This window comes from Eptatretus burgeri, chromosome 14, assembly GCF_056783735.1.
Source record: "Eptatretus burgeri isolate ZD-2024b chromosome 14, Ebu_testis_v1, whole genome shotgun sequence".
Taxonomy (NCBI): Eukaryota; Metazoa; Chordata; class Myxini; order Myxiniformes; family Myxinidae; genus Eptatretus; species Eptatretus burgeri.
Window position 1 is genome coordinate 2,314,064 of NC_140974.1, and position 20,000 is coordinate 2,334,063.

Sequence of the window (20,000 nt, forward strand, 5' to 3'; positions counted from 1 at the left end):
CAATGACTTCCTGTGTTGGTTTACCACGTAACTAGCGAGCACTTGCGAAGCCAGGCGTTCCTTGAGTGCTTAAGCCGCTTGACGAGCGCTATCCAAGACGCTTGGTAAGTGAACCAAGCCCGGAATCCTCAATGACGAGACAAACGCGGGTTGAAGCGAAGAGACGAAATGTTCAGCGTTTTGCGGATGTATTAAATAGATGGACGTCATGAGAATTTTTGTTGTTGTTGTTGTTGTTGTTGTTTCTTTATTTTTGACGATTTTTTTGAGTTGATTAATTATATCTTAATTATAATTCTTAATCTTAATTATAAAATCTTAATCTAAACTCTAATCTTAATTATAAAATTATCATAAAAATGATTCACTGAGACATTAAAAATACTCAATCACCGAACAAACAATGAGAGTCTGTCAGACGTGAATAATAAAAATGTGCTGTAATGGTGGAGTCGTGTTTATAATATCGAGTTTAAATAGAATAAGGTGTTTATATCAAAAAACAGGAACACGAACCGGACCGTGAGGAAAAAAACAGGGAAACGAACCGGACCGTGAGGAAACACCCTCAGAGAACACAAGGAAGTACATTTATATATTTATTATATCGAACACGTCGGGTTGTGATCACCTGGGTACTTTTGAGTCTTCACTGTCACGGACCAGGAACCTGGGAATGCCGCTCCTGGGATCGAGAAAACCGAACCGTGAGGGACAAAAACGTCTGGAGTATCAACTATGTTTGGTCAGTTGCACTTCACTACATCCGTACATCCGTACACTCAAACACCCCTACACCACTACACCCCTACACCCCTACACTCCTACACCCCTACACCCCTACACCCCTACACCCCTGCACCCCTACACCCCTACACCCCTACATCCGTACACTCAAACACCCAAACCACTACACCACTACACCACTACCACTACACCACTACACCACTACCACTACACCACTACACCCCTACACCCTTACACCACTACACCCCTACACCCCTACACCCCTACACCCCTACACCCTACACCCCTACACCCGTACACTCAAACACCCAAACATCCGTGAACCACTACACCACTACACCCCTACACCCCTACACTCAAACACCCAAACATCCGTGCATCACTACACCCGTACACTCAAACACCCAAACATCCGTACACTCAAACACCCAAACATCCGTACACTCAAACACCCAAACATCCGTACACTCAAACACCACTGGGCCCATACACCACTACACCCGAACATCCGTACATCACTACACGCGTACACTCAAAAACCCGGACACCCAAACACCCATACATCACTACAGCCGTACACTCAAACACCCAAACATCCGTGCACACCAACACCCCTACACCACTGCACACCTACACAGCTGTACCCATACACCCCTACACTGCTGCACACCTACACCGCTGCACCCCCACACCACTGCACACCTACACCCCCACACCACTGCACACCTACACCCCCACACCGCTGCATCCGTGCACTCCTACACCACTACACCGGTGCACTCAAACACCCAAACATCCGTGCACTCAAACACCCAAACATCCGTACACTCAAACACCACTGGACCCATACACCACTACACCCGAACATCCGTACATCACTACACCCGTACACTCAAACACCCAAACATCCGTGCACCCTTACACCCCTACACCCTTTCACCACTACACCCCTACACCACTGCACACCTACACAGCTGTACCCATACACCCCTACACTGCTGCACCCCACACCACGCACACCTACACCAATACACTGCTGCACTCCTACACCGCTGCACCCCTACACCACTGCACACCTACACCGCCACACCCCTCCACCGCTGCAAACCTACACCCCTACACCACTGCACCCCTACACCGCTGCACACCTACACCCTACACCGCTGCACCCTACACCACTGCACACATACACCACTGCACTCCTACACCCCTACACCGCTGCACCCCTCCACCGCTGAAAACCTACACCCCTACACCACTGCACCCGTCCACCCGACATGACATCTTTGTCGATCTGTCCGCACCACACCAGTATGAAAGGATGTATAAATGACAAGGAACATTGGTGTCGGACAAGGCCGTTCAGCCCATTATGCCTGCACTACACCAACACCATCCACCAACATCCATCCATCCATCCATCCACCAACACCCATCCATCCACCAACACCCATCCATCCACCAACACCCATCCATCCACCAACACCCATCCATCCACCAACACCCATCCATCCACCAACACCCATCCATCCACCAACACCCATCCATCCACCAACACCCATCCATCCACCAACACCCATGCATCCACCAACACCCATGCATCCACCAACACCCATCCACACCCAAGCTACCTTCAAGTGAGGCCAATATCCCCGCACCCCTCTATCTCCATTGAATGTATCTATGTACTTACCGTATGTAATTCCATTTTTAGACCGACCTCGCCTTTCTTCTTCCACTTACTACCTTTCTAATTCTCGAGAGACCATTTCATGCATTAACTACTCTCACAGAAAGACCCCTACCTTCTGAATTCCCTCACTCTCATCTTCCTTACTTTCAGGCTCTGTCCCCTGGCCTGGTCCCAGTAATTGACTGGGACGAATAACCGGACCAGCCATTTGTACGCACCCCGGCCCAAATTCAGGCTCTGTCCCCTGGCCTGGTCCCAGTAATTGACTGGGACGAATAACCGGACCAGCCATTTGTACGCACCCCAGCCCAAATTCAGGCTCTGTCCCCTGGCCTGGTCCCAGTAATTGACTGGGACGAATAACCGGACCAGCCATTTGTACGCACCCCGGCCCAAATTCAGGCTCTGCCTCCTAGCCTGGTCCCAGTAATTGAATGGGACGAATAATCGGACCAGCCATTTGTACGCACCCCAGCGCAAATTCAGGCTCTGCCTCCTAGCCTGGTCCCAGTAATTGAATGGGACGAATAATCGGACCAGCCATTTGTACACACCCCGGCCCAAATTCAGGCTCTGTCTCCTGGCCTGGTCCCAGTAATTGAATGGGACGAATAATCGGACCAGCCATTTGTACGCACCCCAGCCCAAATTCAGGCTCTGCCTCCGAGCCTGGTCCCAGTAATTGAATGGGACGAATAATCGGACCAGCCATTTGTACACACCCCGGCCCAAATTCAGGCTCTGTCTCCTGGCCTGGTCCCAGTAATTGAATGAGACGAATAATCGGACCAGCCATTTGTACGCACCCCGGCCCAAATTCAGGCTCTGCCTCCGAGCCTGGTCCCAGTAATTGAATGGGACGAATAATCGGACCAGCCATTTGTACACACCCCGGCCCAAATTCAGGCTCTGTCTCCTGGCCTGGTCCCAGTAATTGAATGAGACGAATAATCGGACCAGCCATTTGTACGCACCCCGGCCCAAATTCAGGCTCTCGGCAATTATTTAATTCATTTTGTTTTTCCAAGCTTTTTTTCAAGGCTAATTCAACGTACACATCTCAGTGAAAATAACTCATGTTTTTACTATCATAAGTTGTACGTTACACAATACCGAAATAATAGCACCGTGCAGCATCCTGAAACTCAACAGTCATTCAAAGTCCCTCCAAACCCCTTTAGAATCTGATTTATTTTAATGCCGTGAACAAACTTTGGTACATCATAGGTGATGAAGGTTGTTGTCAAGTTTCATCGAAATCATATGTGTAGTTTCGGAGGAGAGAGCAAATACCTATTTTGTGGGGCTCAAACCCCAACCTCTGGTCCCGTAGAACCCCTTAATGAGCACAGATTTTGATGCGGTTAATACACCTTCGTTAGGCATCAGGTATGAAGCTTGTGGTTAAGTTTCATCAAAATTGTGTGTTTGGTTCAAACGATAATGACTGAAGTGTTTACGGACTGACTGACTGACTGACTGACAAAAATATTGAGTTGTTGGATCGGTCGGCTCGAGTTGAAACTGAGGTGTCTGTGAGCCGCCATTACTGGATCATTGATTTGACTGTGCGGTCCCATCTATCGTCCGTCCGTCCACAAATACTTTCAACATTTTCTCTGAAACTACACATACGTTTTGATGAAACTTTACACAGCGTTCACCACCGTGTATATACTGTTACGTTTGAGGGGGGGGGGGGTATGCATTCAAAGGGTAATTAGGATGTTTAATTAGGTATGCCATGCTGTTCGAGTTTACCAGGATCTCGATGTAATAAGTAGCAATTCAGTGGTGATAAGTTGTCTAGTAAATGTTCATTTCTTCAAGGGGGGAAATGATAATTGTCACGTAATTAGATAGGGACACGGGATAGGGTAAGTGTGTCTGCGTAAACCCCTTTTGGTATTCTCTGGAGACTGGCCGTGACGTCACAGGACAGTGCAGCGGATGGCTCCGCCCCGTGATCACGATTGGCAGAAGGCGACGGCGGTGGGCCAATAAACGGCTCGATTGGAAGTGACGAGGACGGAGGATAAAAAGGTTCTGTTCGGGGTCGAAAAGGAAGAGGAAGAAGATCGGGACAAAAACGATCGTGTTTTTTTGGTCTGGAGGCTGTTGCGCGAGAGCGTCCTTGTTGTTGTGCTGATTCGATCGTGTTCTTCATCGCGTCTTGGAGCCTTGCTGAGCCTCGTGCCTCACCTTGGTTGGCTCTGGGGTTCTGCTGACTCGGAGTACGGGGTCGAACGGCGGGCGGACCTGCCTCACTCTCCTGCTCGCAACTTGGCGCCAGAACTGGTTCCCTGGCGGCTGTGAGCGGACTTGGGCCAAGACCAGGAGGTCGACAGCACCACGGTTTCTCCTGCCCCCCCCTGACGAGAGCAAGGCCAGCTCGTCCGACGCCGATCCAGGGACAGTTGCGTCCACACCACGGTCCAGCCTGACCACCAGAAATAGCTACGTTGTGTGTGTGTGTGTGTGTGTGTGTGTGTGTGTGTGTGTGTGTGTGTGTGTGTGTGTGTGTGTGTGTGTGTGTGTGTGTGTGTGTGTGTGTGTGTGTGTGTGTGTGTGTGTGTGTGTGTGTGTGTGAACTTGGTGCCTTAGAGGTTTGAGATCTGTATATTCATTGGAATTGTCTGTGTTTTCCCCACGCCCGATCCCACACCATCCCGTCGAATCGCCCCGGATCCCTCTTCTTGCCGAGTCTTGTTATTTCTGGTTAATAGTAAAAACGAATAAACATCATCAACTCAGTGAAAAGTGACTCGTGCCACCTTCCTCGTCCCGTTTGCGGTGGAGCAATTAGAACCGCCATGTTTGGGTTATAAATAAATAAACCGCCTCCATCGTTTCGGCTCATTCTACGTTGGCGGGACTGTTCAAGTCCCGTGGACGTCACAATACCAAAGATTGTTCATGGCATTAAACAAGTCGGGCCCGAAAGGGGTCTACGGGGGTTGCCCTACAAAATAGGTTTTTCCTTCCTTCCCTGAAAATACAGATGAAATTCTGATGAAACTTGACCACAACCTTCATCACCTGTCATGTAACAAAGTTTGTTCATACTATTTTAAAAAAAATCAGGCTCTGAGGAGGCTTACTGGGAGGGTGGGGTTTCACCCCTAAATAGGGATTTTTTTTTTAAATAACATTGGTTCATTGGTACATTTTGTTGATTCTGTCCCACGTTGACTTCTTCCTCAGTATTGTTATTCTCCCAGGTGAGTGCCCAGGGGTATTGCCCCTATTTTATTTAGCTGCCGCCAACGTTCCTCTATATTTTGTCAAGGTCGAGGAACCAAAACCCACTTTTCCTATAGGTCCTTGGTTTTAACTATCACGGCATTTTCCAGGAACGCAACTCCCGTGATATTTGAGGGTTTACTGTGTAGCACGATATCTCAAAAAGTTATGTATGGATTATGACAAAATGAGGTTGATGGGTTTGGAAGGTGACCAGATGCAGTCTATCACCGGGATACAAAATGTAAACTGTTCAACCTGGCAGCGGCATGCACTCTACCGAGTGCCATTCTATTTGATTCATGCAATTCTGTACTGCACCGAATTGCAGAATTCCAAAAGGTGTATTTATTTAATAAAAGCTTGTAGGAGACTTTGGACGTGGTTATATGATCTGCGGAAGACAGTCTGTACAGGTAGGCTTCATCTCTAAAATTCCACCCACACCTTTCCCCTCAATTTGTTTTTCACATGGAACTTACAGATTATGATGTGTAAATAAAGGTGGGTAAAGTCTGATTTAATGTAATTTAATTCCAGGCTATAAGGTAACAAAATGTGAACATTTTGAAAGAGGGTGTACACTTTCTATACGCACTGTACATCCACTCCCATAATTTACTTCATCTCGAGAAGGTTTATATTTTATGTATCACTATAATGTTTTTATTTGTAGTTTTTTTTTTTTGAAAAGCCCATCATAGTTAAGTACCACTTCCACATACATTTGTAACTCCGTTTTGTCAAAAAGCAGACGATGAGCATCAATTTCTTCTGTCTCTCCTCTTTCAACTTGTATAAAGAAGTATCACCTCCATTGGACTTTGTCGTTTACTTTTCAGCACTGATAGCAATTGCATCGACTGTATAGATGCTTTTGAAAGTGGCCATTTCTAAAATATGGTCTTTATTGCCATTGTGTTCACTCACCTTTTGATAAGACCTTGTCTAACCTCCCACATAATCGTTATTCTCTCAGGTGATTTCTGATCTGTCTTGCAGGTAAAATGTTCCTTCCAGAGAGACTTTGAGGTGTTTCGTCTTGGCATTATCATTCATTATTTTTATCAGTTGCAGAGAGAGTGTGGGAGTGTGGGAGTGTGTGGAGAGATAGAGATAGAGATAGAGATAGAGAGAGAGGGGGAGGGGAGAGTTGGGTGGGGGAGAGAACAAGAGGGAAGTAGAGGAAGAGGTAGATAGTGAGATACAGTCAAACCCCGCTATTCTGAACACTTCTGGGACTGGACGAAAATGCGTTCATATGCGGGGTGTTCACATTATCGGGGATTAGGGTATCAACCGACCATGAACGCGTCATCTGTATTCGATAGATCACAAAAGTCGTTTAATCAATACATACACATCTAAATACACATTCCACAGACAAAATGAGCACGCAATTATTGGCATTCAGTAGTAATAATACAATTATTCGAATTATTTGCCATGGAAAGATAGAAAATTGATAAGATCAAAAATGCAACGCAAAATTGACAGCACGAGAATCAAAATTTGAAATTTATACAATTACTTGTCTCTAAGCCAAGATGTAATAAAACTCTGTGGTTTCGATTTGACATTCTCCAGGACATGAACTTGAACTGGATGTTCGATTCTTTCCAAATGAGCGAGTAACTCTGCCCATCCTTGATTCAGAAAGAGTTTTAAGCTTTTGCACACAACTGAGTCCATTTTGTACCGTCACCTGCATGTCTTCCACTTCCTCTTCGTCCCCATTCTCTTTGTCCACATTCTCTTCGTCATCATCTTTCCGCATTAAATTGTTCTTGCAGTCATGAACGCGCACCGTATCGTCGCACCGAACATATTTCTCGGGGGTCACGTCGTCGCATACGCCAATCTCTGCACCGCACGAAATGAGCTCGCGCAGGCTGAGGTCATCGTCAGCGTCCCAGTCACTATCGGGTGACTCGGAAGGGAAGCCGCACTTGACGAAGCACTTGGTAATCGTCTTCGGAAGGACTTGATCCAATGCATTGCTGCTCCACTGAACAGCATGGAGAACGTTGACGCTCTTCAAGATTTTGTTTACGTTTGAAGCGGTATTGATCTTCGACAGCACAGGTTGCTTATCACGCCTTGGTCAAGGGGCTGCAAGACCGACGTAACGTTCAGAGGCAGGAACTTTACGGTCACGTTCGTTAGCGTCACACCCATTGGATGAGACTGCGCATTGTCTAGGAAGAGAAGAATCCTCTGCCGTTGGTTTTGCATCTTCTTGTCCACCGCTTTCAACCATTCAACGAACAACGCCGAGGTCATCCACGCTCGTTTGTTTGCTGTCCACGACACAGGGAGGGAATCGACTTTGATGTTACGAAAACAACGTGGTTTCACTGCGTTGCCGATGGCGAGTGGTTTAAGTTTCTCGCCAGTCATACTAGCTCACAACAGCAGCGTTAGTCGATCCTTTGGCGACTTTATACCATGACAGGTGTCTCCTTTTTTCCACCAGCGACCTTTTGGGTAGAGCGCGGAAGAAGAGGCCAGTCTTGTGGCTTGAAACCATCGCATAGCTGTGGCAGACGCGTTTTCCACTCCTCTACTGTGGTCTGATCAACGCCACCACTCTCACCGCGAACTGCACGTGCCGAGATCTTGTTTCGAGCTTGAAATCGGGCAAGCCAGCCGTTGGATGCCGTGAAATCCACCTCACCAATGGCAGTTGAGATGTATAAGGCCTTCGCCTTTACCATAGGTCCGCTGACAGGGATCCTCTTTGAACGAGCAGCATGGAACCATGTGTGCACGCGGTTGTCAATGTCAACGAAACTGCCTCCTTTTCGTCGACTTCGCGAAGATAGGGCCCCGTCTTCGAATTCCTTCAATATCGACTCTTTACGACGTAAAATACCGTTCACTGCGCCCAGCGAAATTCCGAAATCAGCAGTGAGTTTGCATTGCGACTTGGATTCCGCTTCCTTTACCAGACGGACTTTATCTTCCAACGGCAGATCGTGACGCGTTTTCGGCATTTTGGTGTATCGTACTGCGTGAACTTCCATAGCAAGTGAAAATTGATGGAAAGGGAGGTGTGCAGGGCCTTCTTGTGCCCCTCCCTCAGGGGGAAGCCTCTGCTGATTGGACGAAATTGTAATTCTTGACGCTTATTGGTTGATTACCATTGATTAATTTAGAAACAGGTTCTAATTAAGTCACTGTATCTCTTCACACCCCGCTGCATTTTCTATCCACGCCATTGCGTCCAGTAAAACGAACTGCGCGATGGGTGGTAATTGGCAACGGCGTTTGTTTGTATGACGTTTGCCATGTAGCCGCGGCTGAACAATGGCCATGTTTTGCACTGATGCCTTCAAAGGTTGGAGTAGCGTTCACAGTGCGGGGTAAAAACTGGTTTTTGACTGGTAAAAAACATGTTCACATGCGGGGTGTTCAGATTTTCGCGGTGTTCAGATTATCGGGGGCACTATGTACAGGATTTCCTATCTAAAAATTCGGGACTGGCCAAAAACGCGTTCATATGCGGGGTGTTCAGATAATCGGGGTGTTCAGAACGCGGGGTTTTACTGTAGTTGCAATCGTACAAATGAGACCAAACACTCGAGAGGACAGGTACAGCTTTCAATAATCGGTTAATCCAACAATACAACCGTGCGGAGTACAGTGAAGCACATTTCAGCAAGCGGGGCTTGAAGAGAGTGTTGTTTTGAGTAATGTCCCTTGGCTAGCCTATAAGTTAACCACAGTGTTTAACATGCTGCTGAGAGTTGGCAGAAGGGGAGCCTCGAGGCGTGCGTACTCACCTCTGAGCTGTCTAGCTTGGGTTCGAATCTCGACCCATCTGGCAATATTAGTGGGTGGACATGAAAAATCCTACGGTGTCCTTCGTGAAGGATAGGTCAGCTATTGCTAGCACCTTGAACAAATTCAAAATTCCTGCTCTAACATACAGGGGCAGTGCAACAGTGGCATCATGGCGCCCCTGCAAGAACTGATGCTAACCTGCAGCCATGAGCTGCATTTATGAATGGCGATGATGACGTGCTGCTTGAACTCTCAGGGCTCCTCCCTCTGTTCGCACTGCCATTGGAAGCCTCAATGATCTTTCAACCGTATCTATGAGACTGTAGCAATAAATACACTTTCAGGGAATATAAGAATATCTGGGGTTTGGAGAGTGGCATGGTGGAGGTGCTATGATGGCAAAACCTTTCAGCTCGAATCTTGATGATTTGTTGCTTTCTTCACAGGCGAAGGAAGCTGGAGCAGATGACGTGCTGGACCTTTCGCAGTGTGATTTACATAAGGTATGCCTTGTTGGGTACACTGCTACAGCTGCTGATCCATGCTTTGCTGCTTCCACATGCTTGTTTACTTTTTAAAATTCACACAGATTGGAGGATTGGGGTATAATGGAATGAAGACACGTACACAAACGTACACAATCAGAATGCTGAGCTGGCACCTGAAGAAGTAAGAGGATGCACGGTTGAGGAATAAAGGCAGTAGTAAAGTAATCAAGAAGGCAATTATTGGCATCACAGTAACCAATGTAAAACGAAGCACATATCACGAAGCACGTACAGCGAAGCACGTATGGTGAATAATGATTCATTTTGAAGCCGGTATCTTCACGCCAGGTCCAAATTGGCAAACTCTTGCTCTGTTCTGTCCCAGTGACCATTTAACAAGAAAAACACAAATTCTGCCCCTTCTCAGACTGGTGAGTTGGCAGCGCTCATCTCCCTGAAGATGGAATTTGCGGAAGACGCGACAGAGCGTGCTTTGCCACTGCTGCTGCTATTGCCGCTGTGCTAGTTTTATTTCTATTTTTTGCTTCTGTTATATTGTTACTGCAGCCATTATTTCTGTTGTATTAATGTATATATTTTTTGTTCAACTGCACAGATTCCTGCTGTGTCATTCTCCCTCTGCAATGTACTGCAGAAGAAGGTGAACTGCTTGGCTTTTGGGGTTACCATAAAATGATGAACAGACAGCAGACATTTGTGAACATGAACATTTTTTTTTTTCCCCGTTTATAAGCTTCTGAATTTTTGATTTTGTCTTTATGAATAATTTGAGAGTCATGAGATTATAAAGTAGCAATTTCCAAATGAACAGCAACGTCTTTCGGCGCAAGATGGTCAGAACCACGTTTGATTGGACGTTTCGAGTTTGGCTTGATCAAAGACATACGTATGCCGGCACTTTCAAAATATGCGGTGGAACTTATCACAAACATTTAAAACCACCTCGCTGCCTGTCAATACAGCCTGAGCCATCTGTTGAATGGCTTAGATATCTCAGGTGGTCCATTTTATTGGCTGGTCTATGATATCATGACAACTCGGGTTGAAGCTGAAGGTGCATTCAAACAGAGCTAAAACATAAAAATGCCCATTTCATGCCTTTAAATTGCTTTAATAAACTGTTGTGCATGTTAACAAAATGGCTCCAATTTATACAGTTGTGATTTCAATTATCATAACATAGAGTATGAATTTTGTTTAGTTTTTTTTTGTTTTGTTTTGTAACTTTGTCAGATATGTGGTAATCGTCACAATGTAAAACTAGAATGGTACTTGGGAGAGCGCATCCCTCCCCCATGCAATGCCTGATCCATTACAATATATTGGGGCCAATAATTTTTTGATATCATGCTATATATCGTTTTCAGCTCCATCTCTCAATGGTTAAGAATCACTTGAAAAACTGCAAAATTATCATACCTGGATCCGGATTCGGATCTTCATCAAAATCGAATCAATTAGTACTTGTCACACGCCCAACGCGTACACCAGGTTTCGTCTGAATCCGTCCACAACGTTTTGAGATATCGTGATATATGTCGGTTTAGCCCTACCTCGCAATGGTGAAGAATCACTTTTAAAAATTCTCGGATCCGGATCCGGATCTTCACCAAAATCTAATTAGTTAGTCCTTGTCACGCACGCAACCTGTCCACAAAATTTCATCCGGATACGTCCACAACTTTTTGAGATATCTTGTACACAAGTTCCCCTAAATAATAACCCTAAAATACTTGGAGTCAAACTTGACCTTCACATGACTTTCACGAAACCCAAACAACAAACGATGTAGGTAAAGTCCACCAATAACTCAACGTACTTAAAGCATTAACAAATACCCAGCTTGGTCAACGAAAATAATCCTAAACCACAAATTACAAACAGTTTATCCGAACCACTATTAACTATGCTAGCCGAAGTTGAGTACCCACCATATCCAAAACAATACATCGAAACTTCAAAAAATGCAAAACAAAGCACTTGGAATCATCACAGGCTGCAACCAACTCACTAACATAGATCATCTCCACACCAAAACAAAATTACTTCCCCTCCAACACCGCCTTGATATCAGACGCACACACTACATCGATGCCACTCAAACATGAGAACACCCATGACACCACTTGTCCAATCACCCACCCCCCTCCCCCTCTCAGACAAGAAAATATCTCACCAGCAACTTACGATAACATATTTTCAAATGTGCCACCTCCACCTTTAAACTCAAGATTTCAGAAAAACCTTTGACTCTGTTGTTGGTGTTTTGCCCCTCTCTCTACTGTTCTTTTTGATTGCTGCTATGTCCTATCCGTTCAGTGTACCAGCTCCTCCATGAGCCTTGACTTCATACAAAAACAAAAAACTCAACGAACCACACTCCATGATCCCTCCATCTGAACAAACCCTCCCGCGCTCCTCCAGATTATCATTATCTAGACTTTGTTTTGGTTACCACCCCACACTCAAAACCTACCAACACAAACTCGAGCCAACTCAGGACCGATTGTGCCCACACTGTCACCTTGAACAATTCTCTTGCCTCACACCTTGCTCAGCTTGACATTGTTGGTACTGTACCACTTACAACTTTCTCTCAACTCGTTCAATTCAGACGATTTAACATTTCATCTTTACTCGATCTTAGGGGAAATCCAGTCTGAGTGCCCAGCTTCCTTTGGGCTGTGGGCTTCCAGTGAGCATGCTTAGGACGACTTATTATGGAAATTATCTTGTGCTTGAATGGCCAACAGGTCCGACCGGGGTAAGCCACTCGTGAGTGTTTAAAAGTGTTTAAGCCTCTCATGATCAGCCAATCCAGAATGAATCATACACAATTCATAAGGCCAAAGCCATTGAGCAGCTGAGTTTGACTTTGTGGGGCTGATGTCAAAATGTTTACCTTTAGACAAAGGCAAGTGAGTGCCAGTGAGGATGGTGTGTGGTACCAAAACTCATGCAAACATCGCAGGCTGCAAACATCGCAGGCCGCGGTCATCGCAGGCCGCGGTCATCGCAGGCCGCAGTCATCGCAGGCTGCAAACATCGCAGGTTGTAAAGCCTGTGCAATCATTCAAATTACAATATACAACTAAACCTGAAAATCAATGCAGGAGGAATGTGGAGAAATTGAAATGAAACAGAAGACAAAGAAGGAACCTGAAGAAGAAATAGCAAAGATGGAGTCGGCAGGAGGACCCTACGCAGGATTCGGGTTTCATTCGCTACTCCCTTACCCTCAAACCCACCCAGGTGCAGCCAAGTGGGTCTTGCATCAATCTTTCTGAAATAATTCACTTGTCCTTGGAGAGATTGATAACGGAACAGAGAAATAGAGAGTAATCGAGATGAAAGACAAGAAACAGTATGAATTAGAATGAATGAGGAGAACTGTGGAAAAACAATTAAAGAAGTGTGAAGGGAACAAAGACATCAGGAAGAACCCAAATATATATATTTCAGCAGTTACTCCCAAGGCTCAAACGAAGCAACATGTAGAAGCTACCAGAGGTCCGTCAGTTGGGAAGCACAGTCCATACAGCATCAGGATATGGTACAAACATAATGAAATGGAAGACCAAGAAGGAACTCAAAGAAGTAAAAAAACGAAGAGAAGAAGCTTAAAGATCACAATCAATGGAGCACATCCGATGCAAATAAACAGTTTTTATGACTCACGCAACTACATTTTGGGAATTAAAGTAGCAATAACGATAATTATAATTGGCCGTTTGAAATAGGCCTACGATGCTGAAGAACCTGAAATCTTTGTATGCTCTGGTGATTGTCTGATGATGTTCAAAGATTTTATAAGCCAGAAGGTAAATGAAGACTGATATATGATACATGGTGCCTTCAGAAAGTATTCACACACCTTGAATTTTTTACATTTTGTTGTGTTACAGCCTGAATTTAAAGTGGATTAAAGCAAAAAAAAATTGTCACCAATGTACACAAAATACCCCACAATGACAAAGTGAAAACATGTTTTTAGAATTTTAACATTAATTCAAAATGAAAAGCTGAAATTTCTTGTGTCAATAAACATTCATCCCCCTGAGTCAGTACTTTATAGAAGCGTCTTTGGCAGCGATTACAGCTTCGAGTCTTCTTGGTTATGTCTGTATCAGCTTTTCACATCTGGATTTGGGGATTTTTCTCCCATTCTTCCTTGCAGATTTGCTCAAGCTCTGTCAAGTTGGATGGGCAGCCTCGGTGAACAACAATCTTCAAGTCTTTCCACAGATTCTCAGTGGGATTCAAGTCTGGCCTTTGGCTGGGACACTCAAGGAATTTCATGTTCTTGTTCTGAAGCCATTCCAGTGTTGCTTTGGTTGTATGCTTGGGGTCATTGTCATACTGGAACGTAAATCGTTGCCACAGTCTTTTCTTTTGCACTCTGAAGCAGGTTCTCCTCAAGGATTTGCCTGTATTTGGCTCCATTCATTGTTCCCTCTATCCTTACAAGTCTCCCAGTCCCTGCCACTGAAAAGCATCCCCATAGCACGATGCTGCCACCACCATACTTCATGGTGTTAGATGGGTGATGAGCTGTGCTCGGTTTCCGTCAGACGTAGTGCTTTGCATTCAGGCCAAAGAGTTCAATTTTAATCTCATCAGACCACAGAATCTTGCCTCATGATCTCAGAATCTTTCACTTGCCTTTTTGCAAACTCTAGGTGTGCTGGTATGTTCCTTTTTCTCAGGAGTCGCTTTCGTCCAGCCACTCTCCCTTAAATACTAGATTTGTGAAGTGTTGCAGAGGCTGTTGGCCTTCCAGCAGGTTCTCCAATTTCAGCCTAGGAACTATGTAGTTCTGTCAGAGTGGTCATTTGGTTCTTGGTCACCTCCATGACCAAGGTCCTTCTTCACCAGTTGCGCAGTTTGGTAGTACAACCAACTCGAGGAAGAGTCTGGGTAGTTCCATATTCTTTCCATTTCCTAATGATAGAGCTCACTGTGCTCTTGGGAACTTTCAACACTCGATAAATTTTTTTATACCCTTCCCGATGTCCATGCCTCCTCACCATTTTATCTTGGAAGTCTACTTCACGGACTTCATATCTTGGACTTCATGGTGGAGTTTTTGCTCTGATATGCACTGTCAACTGTGGGACCTTACATAGAAAGTTGTGTTTCTTTCTAAATCATATCCAATCAATTGAATTTGCCGCAGGTGGACTCCAATCAAGTTGTAGAGGCATCTCAAGGATGATCAAAGGAAATTGTATGCACCTGAGCTCAATTTGCAGTGTCATCGTAAAGGGGTTAAATTCTTATCCTTCCTGAAAGTTCCTGTCATGTTAGGACCTGAAAGTCCCTGTGGTGTCCATCTTGTTTATCCTGTGTACCCTGCCCCATCCCTCTCCCTTCCACAGATCTCCTCATGTCTCTGTTCTACACTGGTTTTTCTTTCCCTCTCCTACCCCTCTTGTCTCCTGATCCCCTTTTTGTATATTCTGTGTGTTAGCTCTCATACGAGTCTCGACAGTGTATACAAAAAAGGAAGACATTTCATCTTTTCATTTTTAGATCCTCATGGAGGATCTCTAAGTCTTACTCACGTTGTTGTTCTTGTGGACTTTTTTGTTTCACAGCCTACAGTTTTCATCGAAACTTCCTGAAACTTGGCGTATATATGTAAAAATACCCTGCGCAGACAGTAACCATCTCCGGTTTTGAAAATTCCTCCTAGAAAAAAAGTTATGACGTCAAAATATCTCCGCTATTGGAAATTGCCTCAAAAATTATCACTGAAACTCGGCAAGCTTTTTGAATTCTGTTTGCGGGAATCGAACAGGGCATTAGCAGAGATGAATTACTGCACATATGATACATCACTATGATGTCATATCAATTTTTATGAGGTCATTCCTTTTTTTGTTTCACAACCCAGAGTTTTCATCGGATCTTGGTGAAACTTGCCGTGTATATGCAGAAAGCCCACGCGCAGGAGTAACCATCTCCAATTTTGGAAACTCTTCCTAGAAAAAAAGTTGACGTCATAATATCGCGGCTAATGGAAATCGCCTATACCGTTATCTCCAAAACTAGGCAAGCTGTTTGAATTTTGTTTGTGGGAATCAAGCCGGGCATAAGCACAGATAATTTATCGCAAACCTGATACATCACAATGACGTCATATTCATTTTTATGACGTCTTCATTAAGAGGACGAGGATCTTAGCTCATTCGAGCTTGTTTATTTGATTTGTCGAAATTTCTAAAAACATGTTTTCACTTTGTCATTGTGTGAAGTATTTTATATAGATCGTTGACAATTTTTTTTTTTAATTGAATCCATTTTTAATTCAGGCTGTAACACAACAATATGTGACAAAAGTCGAGGGGTGTGAATACTTTCTGAAGGTACTGTATGTGGTCGAGTTGGAAGGTCCCCCCCCCCTTTCCAATAGTTTTCATAACAAAAATAATCACTACTTTTCGAACCCACAGCTGAGAAACATGCATGTGAAACTGCCTGGAAAGTGGAAAGAAAATGACTTCCGTCTCTGCCAAGTTTTGTTGGCACAGGACTATTCCCTCATGTTTCAGGAGAAACCTTTGACTGTCCCTTGTAAACTGGCTTTTGATAAAGTAATGTCACTCAGTGTTTCATACAATTCCAGTTATTGTCTGCTTGCTGACAAGTCAAGGAGTTGGTTTAATCACGTAAAAAGGTTCTAGAGAGGTCTCATTCCAAAGAATATGCACGCTGGAAATATGTCACCACTCAATTTTGCAGGCTCCTGCAAAAGCAGCTCTTGTTCATTGCAGGGATTTAGAAGTTTGCAGTTGTATCTGCATAAAATTTGCATTCTCATTTTGAAAGGTACTTTTGTGCCTTTGACTTCCATAAGTATCTACTAGCAGACAAGAGAACAGGCCTAATGTCCACTTTGAAAGGAATGCATACCATTGCAGCACAAGGAATACAGTTTTTTTTTGTTGGATCATATTAACAACTGGGAGAATAATAAAAGAACAGGAATGGGAAAATGATAAAAGAGCAGGAAGAGTTTATAAAAAAGAAAAATAAATAGAGCTTGACAGAATAGGGATTGACAAGTAAGGCTCTTTGTAATGGCTAAGAAGAGAACAAATTAATTGGGATGGGGAACGAGTCATCATCAATGCCCAAGACCAAGGACATCACACGAATGCTTTTCATAAAATGGTGGGATTGAGTCAATCGGCCAAATGCAGGTTTTGAGGGGTAAAAACAGAAAGGGTGTAAAAAAAAAAACCTCGTGTCAGAACAGCTGTACACAGAAAGACGTGACTGCGTGTGTCGAGTAATCCACTGGCACATGTATAAACATTTCAACATCCTGGTCCCAGAACAATCGTGGAAACACAAACCAAATCCGATCCTCGAAAATGAACAAGTAATGCTGACGTGTGACAAGACGATCCCATCAAGTGTGTACATTGCAATCAAAGCATTGTTTCCAGACGTGGTACTCGAACACATAAAGGAAAAGTCAGCATTGTTCTTTGAGGTCTTGGTTACCGATGATTTTGGACTAAATGCCACAGAAATCAGTAAAATGACCAAATACCAGGATCTGAAAAATGAAGTCAAGAGGACTTGGAAATTGAAGAAAGCTGAAATTGTTCCAGTGATAGCTGGAGCGACAGGAATGATAAAGAAACCCCTTACTGAGTATTTAAAAATCATTCTGGGGAATATCACTGCAAACGAGCTACAAGTGGAGTCTGGCAGAGGTTCAGTGAAAGGTTTTGAAAAAAGTTCTTGGAACGAGCCTACGAGAACGAAGTTTCAATAGTTTGGTTCATGAATCATAATCCTTTACCAAAAAAAGGAGCTGGAGATTTTGAGTTCTGGGGGAACTCCTTCCCACCTTCTGAAACACGTAAATGGAGATAACAACCAACTAGAGTTTAGTTCCAAAACGACATATACTTGAATTCAAAAAATTGGAGTTACCACCGATTTAAAAGATCTTCAAAGGGTAGATAACAGTAGTTATGTACCAATTAGTTGTCAAATTGCCATAAATGCCAATATACAGCACTGTAATTACGCCTCTTCATTCCAAAACAGCATAAGCTCCATGCCAGTTTTTTCACAAACTGACATGCATCCCATTTTTTTTTTGACAATATTGCTTCCAGACCAATACTATTCTGTCATACGTGACCTTGCAACGGTGTATGTATACGGTGAAGACTGGCAGGCATTTGATTTTGTCAGCCACTCAGGCATTTGTAAAATGACAAAAGTTGTTCAAGATCAGTGATGCCAAAATGCTGTGAGCTTAATAATGACCAGTTTGGATTTAAAACTGTTTACACGAGGGACTACTGTTGCCAGAGTATGCTGAAGTTTGGGAAGAAGTGGGCCAACTCTAAACCTGCTCCAGTTCCAATGAAGACAACTGTAAAACGGGCCAAGATATGGAGAGCTGTTCAACGTAATTGGTGTGCCAGATGATCTCAAACCATTCGACCTTCAACAATACTTAGATACAGACAACTAAAAATGCCAATGACAATGAGGGCAATTAGGTTACTCAGACTGATATTAGATACAGTGGAATATATCGAGACCACCTTGTAGCCAAAGAAAAGTTTTCATGGGAAAAGTTGATTTAAGGTCTTTACAGATGTGTTCCTTGGTCTCTTAATGTCGGTGTTCTCTTTACAAAGGTGATCTTGATGTTAGGTTCTGCTGTAGCTTTTGTGATGCAAAGTTAATGCAGAAAGGTCAGGTCTTTGACAAATTTGATTGGACATAACTTGCTGGTCTGATTAAAGAGGTGTCATTTTTATAGACGTTTTCACTTCATGAGAGGTGATCTTTGTTGAATTTGACAAGAAAACGTTGGTAGTTTAATATAGAATTATATTTATCTCATAATAACAAAATGCATTATTTGAATTTCTGGCATTTAGAGAAAAATCAGATCGTGGATATATGGCGTTTTGGGGGGGGGGGGGAACAATAAATAATAAAAAAGAAGTAAATCTTGTAGATTTCATTTTCAGATTTGAAAATCATTAATAATTTGCACAATAAATATTAGAACTAAAAAGTCGTTTTATTCTTCCCTATTGTCATTTTTCTTAAAGCAATAAAAATGGAATTATGGCGTTTTGGAGCCACACTCTTCATATTTTTGTCATGGTCATTACATTGCGGCCGTGGCCGAGACAGACTTGAAAACCCTTTCCCAGATGTCCCGATTGGCGATCATCATATGAAGATCGCTGGCCTGAATACCTGTGACTGACAATAATATCAGGGTAGAACAACTTCCCACCATGCTTTGATGTTCATGGTTTGATCTTCCAAAGGACGAGGGGTGAAGTCACCTGCTCTTTGACCTTAAAGCAGTGATCTGCAAATTAGACCCTTCATTTGCTAGTGTGTCAGAGATAAGTGTGATCAGTTACCATTTAAATATCATTGAGCGTGCATTGATTCCTCCAAGATATGTTTTTGTAAGGACATGGGACAGCTAGCCAAATGTATAAATGCTTACTCAAATTTCAAATTTGAAGACAAAATAGTGCTACAGCTCTCCTTAATTATTTTTTTCCCAAACATTATAGCAAATATACAAGTGGAGTGCATGTTTCTGGCAGGTCCTGTTGCTGCATACCAATAGGCTGAGCTCATTCACTGATTCTGGCGACCTGAAAAACCTTTCTGGGCTTCAGGTACTACCATCCACGAGTCCTGTTGCCACATGCCCACCCACTCCCCGTTCATCGTGATTATATTTAAACACTCCAGCCTTTTCCAATCTCAATGCTATTAATTTTTTAACTACATCACAAATCTTTGGAAGAATAAACATGTTTTAAATGTGATCCAAAACGGTCAATTGGGGGCAAGTATAAATCAAATGTTTGAATGATGTAGATCAGATAGGGAAGGCAATCAGTTTGTGATTTCATTGCTGAATGACTCCAAAGTTCTTCATTTTCTGCTTCGATTTATTTCTCCATCTTGGTCCTTGTGTCTCCAGAGTTAACAAGACACAAGACACAACA

General features: G+C 43.7%; 1 protein-coding gene across 7 annotated transcripts in view; it reads left to right on the forward strand.

The window, feature by feature from the left end:
* The window catches only part of LRSAM1 (leucine rich repeat and sterile alpha motif containing 1), a 153,001-nt gene that overhangs the window by 91 nt on the left and 132,910 nt on the right, over positions 1-20,000 (forward strand). For 3 of the 7 annotated variants that reach the window (XM_085853534.1, XM_085853536.1, XM_085853535.1), the window contains exons 2-4: positions 9,916-9,972; positions 10,574-10,618; positions 19,590-19,664. In XM_085853534.1, coding sequence (XP_085709660.1) covers positions 9,916-9,972; positions 10,574-10,618; positions 19,590-19,664 — 177 coding nt within the window. Of the gene's footprint in view, positions 1-409; positions 746-9,915; positions 9,973-10,573; positions 10,619-19,589; positions 19,665-20,000 lie in introns of those variants that run through there. The other 4 variants (XM_085853538.1, XM_085853539.1, XM_085853537.1 and 1 more) reach the window with 4 other exon arrangements.